The sequence below is a fragment of the Charadrius vociferus genome, unplaced genomic scaffold (genome assembly GCF_000708025.1).
Source record: "Charadrius vociferus isolate BGI_N301 unplaced genomic scaffold, ASM70802v2 scaffold163, whole genome shotgun sequence".
Classification (NCBI taxonomy): domain Eukaryota; kingdom Metazoa; phylum Chordata; class Aves; order Charadriiformes; family Charadriidae; genus Charadrius; species Charadrius vociferus.
The window spans coordinates 17530467-17552711 of record NW_009648332.1 but is presented as its reverse complement, the minus strand read 5'-3'; the positions used below and the strand labels follow the sequence as shown (position 1 = coordinate 17552711).

The 22245-nt window shown below is 36.4% G+C and overlaps 1 protein-coding gene across 1 annotated transcript; it reads right to left on the bottom strand.

Annotated features, from left to right (window-relative positions):
- Window positions 1-4021: 4021 nt before the first annotated feature.
- Window positions 4022-21940, bottom strand: SLC35A3 (solute carrier family 35 (UDP-N-acetylglucosamine (UDP-GlcNAc) transporter), member A3). The gene is made up of 8 exons (XM_009884766.1): window positions 21905-21940; window positions 13035-13239; window positions 12044-12198; window positions 11839-11961; window positions 10516-10687; window positions 7464-7582; window positions 6821-6954; window positions 4022-4517 (listed from the first exon to the last, which is right to left on the bottom strand). The coding sequence occupies exons 1-8, from the start codon at window positions 21938-21940 to the stop codon at window positions 4427-4429; spliced, it is 1035 nt and encodes a 344-aa protein (XP_009883068.1). The 3' UTR covers window positions 4022-4426.
- Between the last annotated feature and the right edge of the window lie 305 nt (window positions 21941-22245).

Genomic DNA, 22245 nt, shown 5'->3' with positions numbered 1-22245 from the left:
CAGAAGATACCATCTAATTAATCCCACTTATTTTGTTGCATTTTCCCCTGCATTTTTTCCAGGAAAAATATCTTAATTCTAGATATTCAAAAACATATAATGAGCTTACCTGGAAAGAGCAGAGCTCATTAGTAACTTCCTGTGGAAAATAACCAGCATTGAAAATGAACAGAACAATGAAAACAAAGGGAAGGAAACACTTCTTGGACTGTCTTACAGTAACTGAACACCATAGGTAATGATACAGTACCACATATATGGTGTATATATATATATACCATGTTATAGATAAACATTACCTTTCTATTACACAAAACCCCTGAATTTTTTTCAATATCTCATTCTTACAAAACATGGATTTCAGAGAAGAAAACAATGAATAATCTTCCTAATTCACAATATCCAGAAAGAAACACTGTCAACAGGAAGAAAATGAGCAACAACTTCAAATTTGGAAAATGATGATTGCTTAAATACAACAGAACATGCACAGCTGATAAGGAAATACATTAAAATATGAAAGTTACTGACAATGAAGACCAGAAGAAATGCAACGTTTCATTTATCAATTTTAAAATAATTTAACAAAATCCATTACATTCTTTTGAATTACAGCCATAAAAATAAGTTAGGAACACAAAACAATTACAAACAACTAAGCATCTGTGAGAGGACTGTATGAGTAACTGAAACACAAGCATATACTACCAAAATGAGATATTTTTTTAAAGAAAAATAAAACAATAGTTTCTAAAAAGTTAAAGTAAAAACCCAAGATGTTATCTTGTAGATACTGAATCTAGAACATTAATCTAGCCATTAGTAAAGCAAACAAAAAGGGAAGTTTTCTTATAGCTTGTCTAAAACAAAGAAGTTGAATAAAACTGTAAAATTATCTGAATTCTTTGAGAAAAAAGATTATCGGGCACTTGCGGATAGCACAGAAATACAATGATTACAGAAAAGTTTATCTTACTTTATTGGACTCAAGATTTTTCACCACTGAACTGCTGATTTATTTTGCTTTGAAGATAGTTCTACATTTATTGTTATTTGACTATTTATCATGTATCCCAGAGATTCTCAAATAAAACTACCAAATACCAAGTATTCAATAAATACTAGTACTCCCATTATGCAAGTCTTTAAAAATAATCACATAATTCAAGTTATTGCAAATAAATACCTAGCTATAGCTTTATAAATATTTAAATAAAATTCTGCTATGTATAGGTTAGCCTCCTAAATATACAACTAAACTAACAAATCCATTGTCTAAAAGTCAGAAAAATAGTTCAGAAAAACAGGTTTATTTTTGGAAAGTTAGACTCCTACAGATTGCTTTTCGGGCAAACTCAAAGCACACTATCCCCTACTTCCCAATGCTCTGTGCTAGCTATGCTTCTTTGGTTAGTTAATGAGTTATAGACTTAAACTGGTTTTTTGTTGATTTTTTTTTTTTTAATTTTAAAATCCAGATACAAAAGTATCTCAGTGAGAAAATGTGCATATGGTCTCAGATTGCAAAGGTTACAGAAATCAGTAAACCCTCCTCAAGTCCTTTCCGTTCTCAAGAAACATATGCTGTCTTCCCGCTGTCTAGAATAATGCTTTTCAACCTGGAAGGCCTCAAAGCGTCTCTCCTTAGCCTGTAAAGGGCTAAGGAAAGACAGCTCAAAATGCAAATTGCTATTTCCTTTACAGCAACAAATGTACAAAGAGATCTATCTCTCTAGATCCCTGGAAAATTTAATGGAACTGTCAATTGAAAGCATGGAAGAGTCATTGATCTAGGGACAGGAGTTACTGTTCCTTAGTACAGTAGATATATTGTTTTCCAAAGCTGTATGACATCCTATTCAAAAGCAAAGAGCACATATTCCTGTTCTTTCCTTTAAACTGATCTTTACTGGCAAATATTGACTGATGCACGTGAAGTATTAAAACTGGGCTATATCTAACAGACCTCCAGCAATGTGGGGATTATCTGGCCCATTTGGTCCCTTCCTGTGCAACCAGCTTTAAAGTGTTCTCAACCTCCTATGTTTTTTGGAGAAATTCCTCAAGGAAGTAACCAATTATATCACCTGAACATTTCCATTACTGTGATTCATGAAATCAAAACTACTACCGTGTAGGCCAAACTCCAATTCAGATATTACTACCAATACTTCTCAGATCATTTCAGAGTCATGCTCCTTCCATTCTACGCCAAGGAATGCTGCGAGCCACTGTTCTCCGCATACATCTTACCTCATGTTGCATTTCAGTGGCAAAATGACTAAATGTAATTTTTCAAAGATTTTGCCATATTGAGTGTTATAGGTAAAAGGTTCAATATTAACATAGAATGCCATTTTAGGGTAATAGGAGAGAGTTTTCACTACCAAGTAGCAGAGCTCCTGCAATTATGGCATGCTGGGATAGCTGCGCCGTTCACAAAGCTTAGCAAGCGCTTGGCATAACTCTGAAATTTCTTTAACGTCTTGCTCTGATATGATAAACAAACAAAAAGTTGATAATCCACGTCATTGCCAACAGAAGGAAAACACTGTTTTTACTTGGCTGACGTAAGTGAAATTTTTCCTTTCCCACTTACAATACTTCATTAAAAAAATCTTAGAGCACTCTTACAGAATCTCCTTGTCAACCCACCACTAAAATGTGGAAAAGAGGATGAGGTACTTCGGCAAACATTTTAAAACACATCTCTCTTCACAACGTGTTCATTAGCACAAGACAGAAGTGAGAAAGAGCATGAGGGGGGAAATAAAGGAAATCGTACTTTTTTACCACTTGCCATTCTACAGGTAAGGGACTATTGACATATTTTTGTATAAATGTATACCTTTACAAGTGTAACGTGGATAAGAAGTCACTCTACATTAATATTCATTGTGAATAGGTCTCCTGAAATCAAGTGATTTTTAAGACAGCTTTTTTCATTTATTACTTCTGGCTTTTTTTTTTTTTTTTTGGTGTTTCTGGCTATATGTAAATACTTCAAAAAGTGAAGTGTTTGTAACAGTTTAATTGACCTAAGTTCTAACTGCATCTAGGTTTCTTTGTAAAGGTTGGTTTTTTTGGTTTAAAAGAGAAGAACAGCATGCTTTTATATTTACCTATTGCACAATTAATTACATTTTCATTATGTTTCCTATTAAAGTAATTCCTCTACTAGACTGAATAGCTCCAGACAACCCATTTTGGTCTGTTGGCTCAAGGACTCCCAGAACAAAATACTACTAATAATGATGACTAAAAAAAAAATCTCTAATTAAGCCATTACATAGAAATGTACTGAAAAAGCCTTGGGAGATTTCATGAGTAAACAACACGTTTAAAAAACACCTCTGTAATAAAGTACAGTACAGTATACAGATGATATACCATAACAGCTCCAGATGGAGCTGTTACAGACAACAATAATGCATTTAAAATGTTTATTATGGGCTTTTTTTTTTTTAAACTGTGGTTAAAAAAATCCCCAGAGGATATTTAAAGCATAAAAACTACTTTAAAGGTTCTGCCAAAAAGTTGATTTATGATCAATAAAAATAAAAAGAATGAACATTACATCTGAGCAAGCACTCCATCATAAGCCTACTCTTAGTACCAGGTTAGTGCAGTAACCTCCGACCTGTGTTCACAGAGTTATTGCATCTGTTGGAACACTACAGCCTATCCTGATGAAGGCTGAAGTATCAACAAAGATTTCACTCTGAATTTCTCCCTTTGTGTACTTAGGTGAGAATGTTACCATTCTTACAATAGTCTTATATAAGCAACAGAATTATAATATTGTAATTTAATAACAGATTTCTGTTATTAAATCAGCCTTCTAAAAATACAAAAATATTGGATATTGTGAAAGTGTCTTTCAACCTTACTTCAATCTTCACAGTTTTAATAAGGAATACCTAATTAGGACCATCACTTTAGAACTATGATGCGTATTCAGCTGATTTAATGTAAACAGACAAACAGTTAAAAACATTTACTAAGATTAAGTATAGTCAAATTGCAAAAACATACAATCTGACAATATTGTCATGTGCTCTTTCAAAGAGTGCATAGGACATATTTCTGCAGCAGTCAATACAGTAAATTCTTTTGATGCAATTCCGGTCAAAGCTGTAAACATTCCTAATTGCAGTTTCTTGGAAACTTTTTGTTCCTTTCAAGTTTTTATTAGCATGTTGCACTCGGCATTTCCCTGCCATTTTTATTTTTTTCCCATCAGTTACAGACAGTATCACCATCCACCTTTAACCCCTCTGACTGTTCAAAACTACTCGTAAGCATTTCTTCAATAGATTCAGGGTAGTAATCCTTTCCTTGCAGTGCACAATGACACTTTCCACGTGCCATTGTTAGCAAGACCCCCAGTGCGTGATCTTGAGAAGCACCTTGATGAGGAAGTCTGCTATGCCTTAATGGGATTTCCTGCAGGTTTGGGGTCATAACCATATAGGAAAGTAGCTGCTATTACAAGGACGGCTCCGAAGAAAAAGACGCTGAAGAAAATAGGGATGAAAAAAAAAAGTTAGCTCATTTTAGTTGATGCCATTTTATTTATGTAATACAATCAAGAGAAAGGAAATTTTTTTTCCTCTGGGAATACAGAAAAATAAATTATATTTGTCCAATTTATAAAGAACAGAATAATTTGCATATATTTATTATAGAAGGATGCAGGAAGAAGTTAAAATAAGAAACTTACAACCACTAAGTGATGCATCACTATACTGACATATTCTGAAAATGAAAATTATAGTTTCATGGAGCCATTGTCAAAAGTAATCAGACCAATTGTTCTTTTTTTTTTCTTTTGCCTAAAGCTCTGTGCAAAATGCAAGCAGAAGCTAAAGAACTGCAACTACTGTGGTTACCCAGCCACTTTTAACATCTTACATACATCATGTTGTTAGAATTGTGTTTGCTTTGAAGTCCAAAGCTTATGTCAAAACAAATTACTGCTGCCCAAGAACCAGTTTGCAAGTCAGTACAATCTAATTTTTGGCAGATACATAAAGATTTATGTAAGGAAAAGATAATAAAGGCATCTTTTGTATTATGACATATGGGCCTTTCAAGTTGCTTTGATAGTTAAAGTCTGAAACAAAATATCCAAAGCCAACAGCCAATCAGTACACATGTTAGAAAAGAACCTTGTCATAAAGACATGACAATGTTGACAATTTGATCATCTGAACCAAACGCTAAAAAAACTGTGGCATAGGACATGATAATCCTTCAGAGAATACAGTTAGCCTATTTCTGGACACGATCCATTGCAACACATTCAAGCACATAAGTACTTTACATCTATTATCCCAATCAAAAATGTTTGTTGAAGTGACAGAAACAATCACACAGTTTCAGTTCAAATAAATTCAGTTGGCGTAAGTAAGATACTACAGATTGAGTTTGATTAACTCAAGTTAATCATGCTTTATTAAACGTGATTGCTTCAAGTTCTACATGCTGCTAGCTAGCTCCATCTCATTTAATTATTTACCACTGTTTCCATTTTCACCATGTTTGCAGAAGCTGGTAAGTTACTTATTCATTTTCCATTTGAGCACACAGAAATTCTTAAACTACTTTCTATGTTTGTTTTAATAGGACAAGTATAGGCTACTTATAATTTAAGTTCAATGTCTTCCACTTTTTAAGCCTAAATAGTTGTTCTGCTTCCTTTTTTGAATGTCTAAGTAAACTTCTGCTAATATTGCAAATACTACCTTTAGATAAAAAGGTATTTCTTTGTATCAGATACAAAAGTCGTAAATATTATTCAAAATATTTTTACACTATGATTATGCATAACATATGTGAGGTTAATTATAAGCAAATCCTATTAATATATCTCAAAATTGGAATATTACTTCTCCACACCATATATTAACAGGCACTGCCAAAATAAGCATGATTCTGGAACCTACCCATGTACCAAACCTGCAGCGCACAGAGCCACTAAAATCTGATTCACAAAACACCAGGATACAGTGCATTGGGCCTACAAGCATATAGCAAGCATTTTTCTCTCTCTCTCTGTTGAGTGTTTTCACTAATAAATACGGTATTGTGTCTACAAAAAGCTCTGCCTTTGGGCTTCCGGGTGTCCTTGGGCAACTAAGTGCTGTAGTGTAACGTCCATGGGTGTATGATTGCAATTATCTCTTTTAGAGACTGTTTTGAACTTGGGTTAAAAAAAAGTATAAAAAGATTATCATCATTGTAATTGTTCGGCCATAACTTCTCTTGCAATGAGATGACTGGTGGAAGATCCATCCATTCAGAAGACAAACAGAAAACAAGACAGGCAACCCCTTTGTCACGATCTTACTCAGAACAGCCAGCAGGGGGGAGACTGGTTCAAAGAGCACAGCCAAACGCAGTGCAAGGCGAGTGTCAAAACTAAAGAGGACCAGCTCCAGCGTAAAAGCAAAGTAGGAGCTGAACAAAATTGAGGGAGATTGGGTAGGGAGGAAAAGAACAGAAAGGGACAGTGAAATAAAACATATAGCCCGCAAGAGAGTGGTTTGTCAAAAGCCAAGACTTGAGATTCAATTATTCCTGACCTGTGGGAGGCTGTCTCTTACAGAAAACTTAATCTTGCCAACTATACTGAAAAAATTAACTATTAGTTATGGTATGTCATGAAACTAAACTTTTATGTGTGAGTTGTATCAAACAGTCTCAAAGTGTGGCCTGGACTGCTTTTTTTATTTATTTTTGCAGTGATATCTGATAACCATTAAGTTTTCAACTTTTTTTTTTTTTTTCCCCAGCATACATGGAAAATAATTCTTACCTTGTAGGGACAAAATCTTGCAGCCAGAAATAGGAGATCAATGTTGATAGTATAATAGAAAGAGAAGTTGCAAATCCCTTTAAAATGTTGTCCGCATATTTTATAACAGCAGCAATCACCAGCCCTCCAAGTGCCTGAAAAATAATGAGGTTTGGGTTTGCAGCCTGACAATTCCACTGAAAGCACCTATTTTAACAACATGCACTTACTTTAGGAAAAGCTTTTGTCTATGATTAGAAGCATTACATTTATTTTATGTTATGGATATGCACTGTTGAAGATAAATATTGGAGGAGTCCTTCCTTCCCCATTAAAGAAATTGTTGATCATATCACCGTCATTAAATTAGTGGAAATGCTTGTACTATGTATTTTTAGCCACAGGAGGAAGGGTACGTATTTATTTAGAAAAAAAAATTGCAAAAGAAATAATGCTTACATGCTTTTATGTTACACAGTACTTAGTCATATACTTGCTATATATTTTCCAGGTTTTTATTTAGAGGTTTATTCTAATAAAGACAGATCAGACTTTTGACGATAGGATTCTCAATAGCTTCAATGTCACCCATTAGTTTCCCCAGTCATTTATAGAAGAGTAAATCCCAAGTGCCTTCACAGAAACGTGATACATGGTACCTCACCTGTAGAACAACAACTATCCAAGTAAGTTTATTGTATCCTTGAAAAAATCCATTCTTTGACAGTTGTTCTCCATCATAAATGTATACACCCATCAGTCCAAATATGCTACCAAAAAATCCTGAAAGTACAAGATTGATTTAAAAGCTTCAGATGAAAAAACATGCAAACAGGTTCCTTGTCCTCAAGGACTGCTCACATATATCCGATTTTAAAATAGGACCGCCACTTGCAATACCATCACATTCAAATGCAATCAGTGTTCAGACAGATATTCTCTTTTACAAGCTATTTTCCACACTTACAAGTTTTGACTGTTTCCATTAGGACATTCTTATACACTTATCTTCCATTGCTTTCTACTGGAATAGGGTGATTGCTTTTTACTGGAATGGGATGGCATATAGCAAAATTCACTTAAACACAATTTCAGTTTTCCTGAAACTAGTCATGACTGAAGGCTGAATTCACACTATAACCTGGAGAGAAAAACGAGGAAAACTTCCAGTGGAGGAGATGGTCGCTGATCTAGCAAGAGCGGGACTTATCAGTTTGCCAATTCAGCCAAGGATCTTGGAAGTGGGATTCTTCTGAACCAGTCTCAAACACAATGAATGTTTGCTAGTAGAGACGTAATGTCAAAAGAAGAAATTAAAATGAGGTTAAAAAGTTTATAATTTGATGAGTATAGTGTTCTATCAGCCGGGCAGTCCCCTCAGGCATGGAAGTAATGCAAGCACTTCCTCTGTGACTGATGTAAGCTCTAGTCCTGAACAGGAAAGGGGAACATTTTTTCCATTCCATTTCTGTGAAAAGTTGACCTCTATTTTCATTGCATTTCTTTGCATCTGACAAGGGCGGTGTTGTTTTGAACAGAATAAAACCTTGCATCTGACAAGAAATAATTATTTTTGTAGACATAATTAAAAAAGTAGGTTTCATTTAGATTAAACCAATTACTTCTATTTTCCAATCGATTTGCAAAAATAAATAAATCAAATGAACTATTCATACATCCCTAATATGATAGTGGTATGCACTAAAACCTGAATTTTTCAAAAATTCTTCAAATACATTTTCCAATTTTTTCTACAGTGCTAATAATTCTCTACAGATATGAAAACCAAAACCAGGTTGAACATATGGTTTTTATTGTTTGTATTTTAAGAAAAGCTCTATTTCAAAGCTCTTGCTTATGACTGATTTGCTTCTGAATGATACAATGTCATTAATTTTAATTAATGACAAAATTGATTTCATTTTGAACTGAAAACAACCTTAATAGTAAACATATTCTACTGAATTTTGTATTGAGGCCAATTAAGCTCACTGACAAAAAATAAATTAAAAAAGTCAGGTGATTCAATTCTCACTATTATCACAAACATATATGTTTTCATATATCACAGTCCTAGTTATTCATTACCTTGAACAGTTTGTGTTTAGATGCAGTCTGTTCAGACCTCATTGTTTTTACAAAGCAATTACTGAAACAGTCAATATATGACCAGGCCCACTATCAAACTAATTTGTTTTCATATATACTTTTGTGCACTGTAGAAAAATCTGAAGACTGTTTTAGAAGAGATCATTGATTTTTTAATAATTATGAATGTTTAATTGGAAATTGTTTCCGATATCTGCATTGTTGCTCACCAAAGCGCTTCTAGCATGGAAATTGAGAGTAATAATAATCAGCTTTCCATGGCAATGGATTTTACATTGTAGCTCCATCCAGAGCACCAAATCTTACCTTAAATCCTGTTCAAGAAAACTCAGTTTTAACATACACAATTTCAATAAATACTAGCAGATAGTAAGTAGGGGTTTTGATCCCTTCTCTGTCTTCAAGTTTCAAACCATTACGGCCATGTAAAAATATTAAAATGTAATCAAAATGCAGATCTGCATTTATAACCATTTATAATTAAAACACAGCAACAGGAAAAGAAAGGAAAAAATATTGCTTGTATTCAGACATTTTTGACCATACTAGTTTTTGACCAACTATCTAATTATAAAAAAACCCACACCATCTCCTGTTTTTATGGTACTTCTTTACATTCTACCAGACTCAGCACACAGGCCTGATCCACTAAATCATCCTCAAGACTTAATTCTACAGTATTATGGATTTGACCAAGAGTCCACACTAAGGTGCTGGAAAGTTCAAATTCTGCTGAAAGCATTTATTCAAATACGTAATAAATAATTATTGCCTACGGGTGAAGACTAGAGGGACTCCATTAGAGAAAGAAGGGCAACTCCAATAATAATCATAGACTAGTTTGGATTGGAAGGGACCATTAAAGGCCATCTAGTCCAACCCCCCTGCAATAAGCAGGGACATCTTCAACTAGACCAGGTTGCTCAGAGCCCCATCCAACTTGACCTTGAATGTTTCCAGGGATGGGGCATCTACCACCTCTCCGAGCAACCTGTGCCAGTGTTTCATCACCCTCACAGTAAAGAATTTCTTCCTTATATCTAGTCTGAATCTACCCTCTTCTAGTTTAAAGCCATTACCCCTTGTCCTATTGCAACAGGCCCTGCTAAGAAGGTTGTCCCCATCTTTCTTACAAGCCCCCTTACAAAATGGAAACAAAGACATATTGCTGATGTTGTATTTCCAACCTCATAAACTGGACAAGATTGATTTGAGGTGAGAGAAAACTCATTCAGGAAAATGGATCAACTCTGTCGCCATTTTAATGCCTAAGATCTAGAAGACCCAGAACAACTTTAGTAGTCTACTGCAAAAAGAATCTGGCATAAGATAACATCCTTTAGAAAATTTTAAATACAAATTCAATTGACAGATTCTGTACAAGCTTAGAGACACTCTACAATCAACTTAAACCAAGAACTAGGTTGAGATCAGAAAGCAACTGCTAGAATTCTATCTAGCAGAGTCTATACTTTTGGTTTTAAAAGTACATTTATGCAGAATACTAAAATGTTGGTGATATTTTTTTATTTATATATGTATTTTGCACTTTTATCTTAATTCTTCAGAATGCAGTATCTGTAAGAGATGACTAAAATTAAACTTACCAAGCTGAATGTTTCTGATCCACACAGACTGCTTAGTTTCCTTCAAAATTTTCTCAAAATAAACCCCGGCAAATCCACTAGAAAAACATGCTATAAGAACTGCGATCAGCCCTACAAACTGAGACCCTGCTGAATGTTCCTTAGCAGCTGTTGCTTGAGAGTCTGAAGGCCACTGGATGTAAAAACAGTTATACAAAATTCACTGATAAAATCAAGTCATGAGCATCTATAAAATGCAAATATCTTTTCTAGCAACAGAAACGGTTACTAAATGCAGGCAATCACATGTGTAAAAGTTTTGTATTTTGCACCGTAAATACTTCTAAAAGACTGAAAATCCATAATTTTTCTTTCTACATATCTGTAAGGAGTAAATTTGTGCCTGAACTGGGAGAATATCCATCAACTTAAACAGCTCCAGGATTTATGAGCCATAACTGTTTCTCTATACCAGCATGACTTACCATGGTCATTCAGTCACCAGCTTCCCCCCACCCCAACAGTTAGTTACCTTACCAATATAAGCACACTTAGAAAACCACTTACACCAGCTGCCTTTAAGATGGGATGAATTACCTTTTGCATGTGCCCCTCTACAGAGATTATGCAGGTGACTAAAGCTGAAATTTATGAAGCTAAATCCTGCAATATATCTAACGCTAACAGAATAAAACACAAAGCCATAGACAAAAACATACTGAAGAGTCCTCTAATTATTATCAGAATGTTTTGTTCTCATTTTTAATTACTAAATTTGAAAATTCTATCAAATTTAATCCTCAGAATTTTTTCAAATACTTACATTTTGAAATAAGTATTTTTAGGATGTGCTAAAATCTGCTAAAAAATCCTACAATATTCTCTTATTCCATGATCATGCCCTCTGAAAACTACAAACTACCGTACCTGCACTGTTCAGGACAGAGGCCAAATTTGCTTCTTGAAAAAAGTTCACGTGAATTTGCCACACTGAAACCATATCACAAGGTAAGCAGCAGGACTGTGCTGGCACAGAAGATCTATGAATCCCTAATGTCTGAAGAAGTGTGCTAATAAATACTGCTATCACTGTTATTTGCAGGTTACTCCAGAGGCCCTGTCACATTCTACAATAGAGCACTGGGACAAAAAAGAGGTGTTATCTACTGCCTTTGAACCATTTCTGGCATCTTCTAGACATGGCCAGCTGTGATTCATAGCTCCTGACCATACTCTGGTGCTTATGTGCAGCTGGTAGAATCAGAAAGCTGTATAATCGGTATAGAAATACACATTCCTTGAATAAACACATTAAGTAAACAGAAACCACCTGTTAGAATTTACCTGCACAAATGCCACTCCTGTCATCAATATTACTAATGAAAGCCACTGGTATACACCCAGTTTCTTGCTCAACATGGACACAGAAAACAACGCTGTGGTAAGAATTTTCAGTTGATACGTAACCTAGAAGAAACCAGAAACAGTTACTACCACATAATTCATAGGGTTTTTTTGAAACTTAAAGAGATATCAAAATGTACAATACCTGGTATGTGGCTGCATCTAGGTTTGACAATGCTACATACAGCAAGTTATTCTGAAGTGTATAAATTCCTGAAGGAATAGCAAGTTTAAGAGTTTCCATGGGTTTATTAAGGATTTCATCATGTAGCACTATGTTCAGGGTCCGTAAATTGCACTCTACACAAAGAAACAATAAAAGAAACAGATATTCACTCAAAGGAGAGGAAAAAAAAAAAGGTAGCTATCACTGCTATCAAGACCTCAAAATACTACGTTTGACTTCGATGAGCCTCATATATGTAAGAAAAAAGACACTGCGAAGTGTCTTTCTGTAGCCTAGAATAATAGAACAATTATTCAAAATACTTTAAGTAAAACTTATTGAAACCTTATCAATATTTGAAGATGATACATTAAAGAGTGTCACCTAAAAAATGCACATTTAGGAGCCTAGAGAGTCATCAATATTTATGCATGCACAATGATATTTTTAAGCTGTTGAAGATCAAATATATGTGTCAAGGAACCAGGTAAATTCATATAAAATGTACAAAATAACAACTGGAGTAAATCTGAATATACTTTTGAGTTTAAAACCACGCTTCTTCCTGTGGTAATGAAATTGCTTCCTCCCTTCAGCATCTCCTGTTTATTATAGGCTTCTAAATTATCACTCATGCTTTGGACACACTTAAAGCTTTTCATTTTTTCCTACTTCTACATATGAATTTCTTAAAATGCCCGAGCAAACACAAGCTTCAAGCTGTTAGAAAATTTCTTCTTGCACTCCTCAGTATCCACATTCTTTAAAGAGAACTCTCTTCAGCAAATATACAATATCTTCTGTTGTGTGTTGAGGAGTGAAGTATGATTAGTGTCTTTCCAAGACTATTTCTTACACAAGAAGGGAAATGCTTTATTGTATGCCTGTACTCACATGGCTGATTTGCAGTTGCCACTACAATACCGCATATTGATTAGGAAAATTACTTGGTGCAAAATTTGACACATACTGCTGTCTTTGTAGACCAATAGAACACAGGCCAAAATCTTCAGAAGTTCAGCAATAACTACTGCAGTAGAGGATAAGTAACGAGGTCCTTCTTCTTTCAGTGTCCGAGAGTAACGCATAGTCAAGACTAAACTTGTGGTCTGAAAAACCAGGATGCCCAGGGAAAGGTATTTTAAGTTGGTAGACATTTCTTGACTTTTTTCTTCCTGAAACAGAAAGAAAAAACCCACAAAACACAAACTCAGGCTTAAAAGGTAATATTGCAAACAGATGTTTCCCTTGGGAAACAGCATATTAGAAATGTTACCCAGAGAGCTCAACCAAAGGAAAACAACAAACCTAATCTGATCTCTAAACAGAGATTAAAACGTCAATTTTTTTTTTCAAATACACGACTACAAATGGAGAAGCATATCAGAATATTAGAAGAAGTAATAACTAATAGAAAAATGAAATATTTATTATCTTTAATAATAATAAAGTAAAATAAGGACTATTAACTGATAATTAGCTTTCCAATAACTGGTTTCACAAAAGAAATCTACCAAGTTAAATCAATCGTGGATTTCTTTATGTAGGTGAAGGCTCAGAAGGGATTTTCAAAGTGAAAAAGCCCCACACTGCGGTACTGCAGAATGCCCAGTACTCCCGCTGCAGTGAGTTATTCCCAGAATGAAGAGACCTCCTCGTTCTTCCACCTGTCCAAAGTTTTACAGATTGCGGTCTCTGCCTTGCCTGATGACACAGTGCCAGCATAAGACAGGGTGAGGGCTGGGCTGCTTTAAATGAAAATGAGAGGTGTGTCTGAAGGAAAAGGAGAGTTGTGGCAAAGCAGGGTTGGATAGGAAGATGTGGGATGGAGTAGCTGCAGGGGAGACAGCACTAAACCTGTCCTACTGATTATCCTGCTCAGAAAAAATTAGTTGAATACAGATGACTAGGTGACTGCACCTACTTTCTCATAATGCACTATCACAAACCTTACATTAGTAAAGCTGTATCATCCTCATCTCTACCATGAACTTTCACCACGCTGACATGGTTTTCTTTGCTCTTTGTCACTAATTAAAGGTTTAACTTAGTTCAGGACATTAACAGAGAAAGTAATTCTCATTTTGCAAGCATAATATATTACAAGGAAATGAAAAAGGCATCACTGGTATTCAGAATATTATATAATTTTCTGCTATTCTTCATATTCATATTCTTCCATATGCACAGAAATTAATGCTTTCTATAAAAAATTAACTACTACTGCCTTCACTGCCTGCATATTCAAAACCAGCAGTGTTTTATAATGCCAAAGTAAAATCAAATCAGTAAAAGTTAACAACTATGTTTTCAAGCGGAAAAAACACCAAAACAGTAACAAGTCAAGACAAAGAATGTGGTTCTTGCTTTTAGAGGTCTAGAGATGGCATAGGTACTTACTGGATGCATATGCCAGAGCTATCCCTATGCATGTTTTACACCTACAGGCACACAAGTTTTGATTTATTAACTATCTAGTTTTGTACACACTGCTGAAGGATGTGCTGGTGCCTCTAAATATTTGCAGTTTCTGAAGCTGTTTCTTGCTGACTGCATTTCTCTAGCTTAAGATGCATTTCATAACAATTTTTATTGCTATTTTTTCAGCTATCTGGAGAGTTGCGCTATTCAAATATTTCTGACTTGCCTTTATCTTACCTCTAAGTATTAATAGATTTTCTCCAGTCAAGTACACAAAGTCAAATTAATACATATATGGCATGGATACTTAAGAGACATTGCAGTAAACTGCAAACAAATATGAACTGCGAACAGCCACAGAGATATGAATTATGTACTTGTATCCTACACAATAAAACTGTTTACCTCAGGAATCATATGGATGTAAAAATATTTGTAAAACCCTATTGGCAAAGGAGGAAGAAAAAGATGCCAGGATGCTGAGGAAGAAATACACAAGGATTTCTTTAAGCAATCTTAACAGAAGATACTTTTGTATGAACAATGATCTCATTTAACTCGCTGAAGACACAAATACTAAAGATGCAACTGCAGCGGACAATACATGTCAGACAGAAATGTAAAGTACAAAGGAGAAGAAAGCTGCAGACAACATTCAAGATTTACTAACTTTTTCCACAGGTTCTGGTGAAATAACCCTTTACACGAAGACGTTAACTGTGGACTTATGCATCCCCAACAACAAAATGGAGAAGATCAGTTAGTCAGAGGAACATCTTTGAAGAATAGATTTCCTCTAGCTGAGAACACAGAAGAGAAACAGAAGAATGGCTGCTGTGAAGGGATGAAGAGGGGACACGCACGGTCAGAGATTATACTCTCTGGAGAAATATCAGCAGCATAGAGAAGACGGAGAAAAAGGGAAAGTAAAAAAAAAAAAAAATTCCACTGAGAGAAAATACAGAACTGAACTTCATGAAAAGGTCTGCCCATGCTACTGGAGAAAGCCGACACTGCAAAACACACATTTATGTGAACCAACTTGCACAAACCATTTCTTCCACCTTTTCTATCTACCTCACGTTTTAGTATTGAGACCTGACAATCTGGAAACACAAAGAGCAATATACGGTTAAGATGAACAATACTAAATTTCATCAAAGCACACTTACAGATAAATAAGTTTTTAAACTTTTGGGGTTTCAGTTTTCAAAATGCTTCTGAACAAAATACAGATAATGGGAACACACATCTCTCCTGAACTCGGACCCAAATTTCTGCATTCTGTAAGCCTGTGAAGTGACAAAGGGTTTTACAAATGTTCAAAATTCTTAGAGATCAATTCCTTAACCTTCAAAATAGGTCACAATATCAGAAAATAATGTTCACATAAATTTTTTGCTACAACCATAGCAAAAATGGTTAGCACATAAATTTTTTGAAACAACCATCTATTTACTAAGCAGCTTAAATAATTTTGAAAGTAAATCACTAATACCTCGTTTATAAGCAAGTATCAAAGCATTCAGCATGAAAACATACCAACAAGCACAACAGTTTAATAAGCCCATCAGCAAACCCATAAGGAATACATACCACAATATCTTCTTGAACTACAGTCTTGTCTTCGTTAGTAATCATGATAAAAAAGGGAACTTTCCCGGACAATGTGTCTCAAAAAGGTACCAGGAGCAGAAAATATTTATTTACCATAATTCATTAAAGCAGTTTCAGACTTTCCAAAATTCACACAAAATAAACTTTAAGTGTCCAGTGTGATAGCTGAAATAAGTATATTTGTTAAAAGCTGTCCTGTCAGTGGTCAACAAGACAGGCTCGTAGAGAACAAGTGTGTGAAGTTTCATTCCGTACTTGCAAATAGTTGGTTCACAGAGCAGGAACTACAAAGTCCTGAAACTTACGTATGTCAATAAAATAACCACCCTGTAATGAGCACACATAATACCTTATCAGCTCTCCTGGTCCCTCTTCCTTTCTTTTAAAAGAGCTGCATACCAGTTCACAGAACTCGGTGCAGTTACAGTTTCACAGCAGGTCTAGATTTACAGATTACTACCAGAGGTGTAATCCCTCTCTTCTAGACATCAGTTCCTGGTACCCTCACTGCAACTACTGTCTTCAGTAACAGCCTACGCTTTAATTGTCTTAAACCAATAATGAAATTAAAGTTCCCAGTGCTTTTCCTGTACAGTTACAAGCAGGCTTAGATTTCTTACTGGGCTTTGGGCAGACTACTCAGTACTCAGCAGGATGCATCTGTTCCAAAAATCAGATTTAGGTTTGCTAATTTAAAGACTGCAAGTTGAGTGGTCACATTAACTCTGACTTTTGAATTGCATCTTACAGTGAGAGGTTCTACGTACCTGCAAGTCATTGACTGTCATGTAGCCTGTCACATCTGTTAACTCAGTGACTAGGCTCATTATTCTTCTCTTTTATTAGTCTAGGTAAAAAAACCTAAGTCACTTTGTGTAGTTTATTCAGTATACCATGTAGACACACCCTACAGCCACTAATACAGAAGGCAGGGGAAGAACTTAAAGGCAGGTCTGCATGGGAAGTCAACATGCAGTAAGCCAAGATGGTATTTACAGACATGTAACATTTGACTTCAGTAAACACAGGTGGATAAAATGCAGAAGGATACTACACGAAGAGTTGTTCTCCTTAAAAGTATAAAGGAAGAGGACCCAGGAAAGGTTTTACAGACTCAGAAAACAAAACAAAACAATCCATTCAGGAAGTAATACCTTCAGCTCAAAGTATCATACTGTGCAAAGTCTGAAAAACACTTGTTCAAAGGAAGCAAATTTTTTTTAAAGTGGAAGATCATAGAATCATTTAGGTTGGAAAAGCCTTTAAGATCATTGAGTGCAGCTGTTAACCTAACACTGACAAATCCACCACTAAACCATGTCCCTAAGCACCACATCTACGTGTCTTTTAAATACCTCCAGGGATGGTGATTCAACCACTTCCGTGGGCAGCCTGTTCCAATGCTTGAATGCTAATATTAATCAGGATTTACTACATGAGCAACAACAAGAAGATGACAGGACTTTCCTTAAGATTTTGTCTTTTAAAGATCTGATGGTATAAACTTTCGAGCATCTCAGCTGCTAAATATCTACAGTAACAATTTTGTGCAAAACTAAGAATTAGTTTATCAATTTATCCTATTCTTGAATATGTAGGAGGTCTCAATATCTGACAGAATTACTTTTGTTTGAGGTATCTAAAACACTAAAAAAGAGAACTCTAGAAGGAAACATGACTAATTCATTTTAAATACACTTTAATTAAACTCAGAAACTAGAGACTGCCTTCAGACATTTTCCAAAGATGGCTGGAGTTATACTGCACATTATGGAGATCCTTCCAGCAAGCATGGCCTAACACCACCTGCAAGGACAGAAGAGCAGGGGCAACGCTGCAGGTCCAGGCGCTCCCAAAATTTCACACCATGCTGATACAAATATATTAAGATAAAGTGAGCACAGAACTGTTAAGACTCAACTTTGTCTAACATCAACTATCTAGTTGATTAGTACATTTTAGACTCATTGAAATTTTAAGGTTGAGATGCCTTACATTTTCACATATTATTTTATAAATAAAAAAGATGACAGTTCATGCACAAATGATCCAAATTTCATTTATTTGACTATGCATTTCTTCTGCATCAATTACATTGAAAGTTCTTTCAGTATCCCAAACTAGCCGGTATTCTGCATTTGTCTTCATTAATCCAGCCGAAACTACTAAGAAAGCTTTTCTTACAGTCACTGCAACTGGCTCACTATATTCATTAAATTTAATTTTCCTTAAATTTCTGAAACATTAAGAGAATATTGGATAAACTTGAGAAAAAGCTATCAGCATCCAAAAAAACCCAAGCACACAACACTACCTCAACAAGTAGCTCACATAACCAAAAAAAAAGGAATTAACAATGAATTCCAATATTTCACATAACAAAATAGCAGGCTAAATTCACAGATTAAAATAACAAATTGCTCTGTCATTTGACAGAGCAATCCACAGTAAAAGTCATGCATGCAATTACTTTGTATTTTAACTACCAGGTAAGAGATGTGACAAGCTACATTACAGTCAATGATGTGCAGGTACTTAGCACCACTCACTATAACATACAATTAAAAAGTCACTTAAAATAGTTTTGGGGTACCTGTGGTCATGATGTCAATAAATCAATGTCCCAACTTACCACTGACACATCTTTAGAACAAGTCCATACAGATAAAATGACAAGAATTCATGACAGAGGGAAGGTAAAATGTACCGCTGGTTTAGGTTCCCATCCTGGACAGGCTGGATTGAGGGGTCGAGGCCAATGGTATGAAGTTCAACAAGACCAAGTGCCAGGTCCTGCACTTAGGTCATAACAACCCCATGCACTGCTACAGGCCTGGGGAAGAGTGCCTGGAACGCTGCCTGGTGGAGAAGGAGCTGGGGGTGTTGGTTGACAGCCACCTGAATATGAACGGTCAGTGTGCCCAGGTGGCCCAGAAGGCCAACAGCATCCTGGCCTGTATCATGAATAGTGTGGTGGGCAGGACTAGGGAAGTGATTGTTCCCCTGTGCTCAGCACTGGTAAGGCCACACCTCGAGTACTGTGTTCAGTTTTGGGCTCCTCACTACAAGAAAGACATAGAGGTGCTGGAGCGTGTCCAGAGAAGGGCAACAAAGCTGGTGAGGGGTCTGGAGAACAAGTCTTATGAGGAGCAGCTGAGGGAACTGGGGTTGTTTAGTCTTGAGAAAAGGAGGCTGAGGGGAGACCTTATCGCTCTCTACGACTACCTGAAAGGAGGTTGTAGCAAGGTGGGGGTCGACCTCTTCTTGCTAGTAACAAGTGAGAGGACAAGAGGAAATGGCCTCGAGTTACACCAGGGTAGGTTTAGACTGGACATTAGGAAAAAGTTCTTCACAGAAAGGGTTGTTAAGCATTGGAACAGGCTGCCCAGGGAAGTGGTGGAGTCGCCATCCCTGGAGGTATTTAAAAGACGGGTAGATGTGGTGCCTTGGGACATGGTTTATGGGTGGTTTTGGCAGTGTTAGGTTGATGGTTGGACTCAACGATCCCCTCAAGGTCCCCTCAAACCTAGATGATTCTATGATCCTTCAATTTACATCTCCCTGGCAGAGCCTATGATTCTACACAGGCACAAAGGCAAAGGCCTTCCTAGGTGATGGCCTAGGGATGCACGTACTGGAGCAAACACATACAGAGTAACAGAAAATGGTGAAATGAGGCCTTTCCAACAGGCCACGGAGTTAGTGTTTGTATTATTTTCTACCCATTTACCAGAAGATTTGACATTAAAATAACTTCTTCTGGCAACTGTTTCTTTACTCCTACCTGCTCTGTCACAAGGAAAATTAAATTTAAGAAAAACAGATTACTACTATTATGCTTCCAATCTTCACAGTGATGGCATTACATGAATTACATTCTTTCCAGCCTAGCTGTGAAATGTTTTCACTGCTGATGGTCTTTTAGAGTAAAAAGCCAAGCTACAGGAGTTATTGCTATTGCTAGCTCTTATTCCATTTTATGATCAACCAATTTACGACGGCTTAACCAAAAGGCACTTGCACATTAGTTAAAATACAAAGCCAAACAGAAGCAGACAACCAGCCTCTTAAAACTGCAAAAGGTGAAGTTTTGTGTGCCAGTACATCAAGTTCTATGTCTGGGATCTGCCAGAAAATACACACTGATTTAGTCCACCTACGGAATGAAAAACATAGTGGAAAGTAAAGTACTCTATTTCATTCCAGTGGAACAGGTATGGACACACTTCCTGGGCATGTCCTTTGAAATCAAGACAGCAGATTAAAGACACAGGATTGCGTTGCCATATTTCTCAAATGAAATGTGAGCCCAGCGCTGACACTACACGTATGCAAATATATTACGCTGGCAACAAAGAGGAAAAGCACAATTCAAAGCTGGAGCAAGAGCTAGGTCAGAGAACATGAAAAACCTATTTTTATAAGACTTCCTTCTATGCTTTTGCATGTGCATTGCCCTCTTCCCTGTGTGGCGTACTACACAAGTAACGTGCTACTTTCTATTTCCTCAGAGGAAAATTCTATTCCATAAACCTTCTATTGGACTCAATATAGCCTGCTTTTTACTAAAAGTAGTATCTAATACAACAAGCTGTTTATATATAGAAATAAGTGTATGGAAGGAATATCATGAAGTTCAACAAGGTCCTGGACATGAGCTAGGGCAACCCCCAATAACAATACAGACTGAGGGACAAAGGGATTGAGAGCAGTCCTGTCGAGAAGGACTTGGGGTACTGGTGGATGAGAAATTGGACAGGTGTTGGCAATGCGCACTCGCAGCCTGGAAGGCCAACCGTATCCTGGGCTACATCAAAGAATCGTGGCTGGCAGGTCAAGGGAGGTGATTCTGCCCCTCTACTCTGCGCTCATGAGACCCCCACCTGGAGTACCACATCCAGGTCTGGAGCCCCCAGCACAAGAAGGACATGGCCCTGTTAAGGCGGGTCCAGAGGAGGGTCACAAAAAAGATCAGAGGGCTGGAGCACCCCTCCTATGAAGACAGGCTGTGAGAGTTGGGGTTGTTCAGCCTGGAGAAGGTTCTGCGGAGACACCATTGAGGCCCTTCAGTACTTAAAGGAGGCCTACAGGAAAGACGGGGACAAACTTTTTAGCAGGGCCTGTTGCGACAGGACAAATGTTTTAAACTGACAGAGGGTAGATTTTGATTGGATATAAGGAAGAAACTTTTTATGATGAGGGTGGCAAGACATTGGAACAAGTTGCCCAGAGAAGTTGCGGAAGCCCCATCATTTGAAGTGCTCAAAGTCAGGCTGAACAGCACTTTGAGCAATCTGATCTAATGAAAGATGCCCCTGCCCACGACATGGGGATTGGAACTAGATGATATTTAAAGGTCCCTTCCAACCCAAACCATTCTAAGATTCTATGATAAATATTCCAGATGGCACCGAGGGTGCATAGATCTTTCCGAATCTAGTAAGTGCTGCTGACCCGGGTTTTGAACAAGATTTTACATATAGAGAAATATTTTAACTGCCATATTTGGACCACTATCATTCATCATTTCTTTCTCCTCCCACCCCCCCAAATATGTAATCTTTCATGACTGTGTAATTTTTTTTAATAAACCATAATGTTATAAACATTTCTAATAATCTTAAACCTGTATTTCTCACTTTAAAATGTCACTATTAATGTTTTCCATCTTTCTCATACTTGAGACAGGTTTCTCCTCTGTTCCCTCCCATAAGCTATCAATACTTGTCAGCTGTTCCTCCCCAAATACATGGCACTTTTCAGTTAAACCACTGCAAATCATTTCATCATTTTAAAACTCACCTTGCTCTTTCTTTTGTTTTTCATTTTGTTACTCATTCTTCTTGCTGAATGCGTTACAATGTGTATTAAGTACACTATAGAAAAAAATAAGCTATGTTTTTCTTAGACCTTGTATTCTTCAGAAGCGTTATTAAAAACAAAACCTCTAGCAAAGTTTTTTTTCTTTCTCTTCTAGCAGAAACTGAGTAACAAAGATTTTTTTTACATGAAGGTTTCATTCAGGCAGTATTTCCAATTTCTCCATTTAGATTAAAAAAATTAAAAACATCACTGCATCCAAATAATATTTTCATGACATGGCTATCAAGCACAACACAGTACAACACTGGTAGACTTTGCTC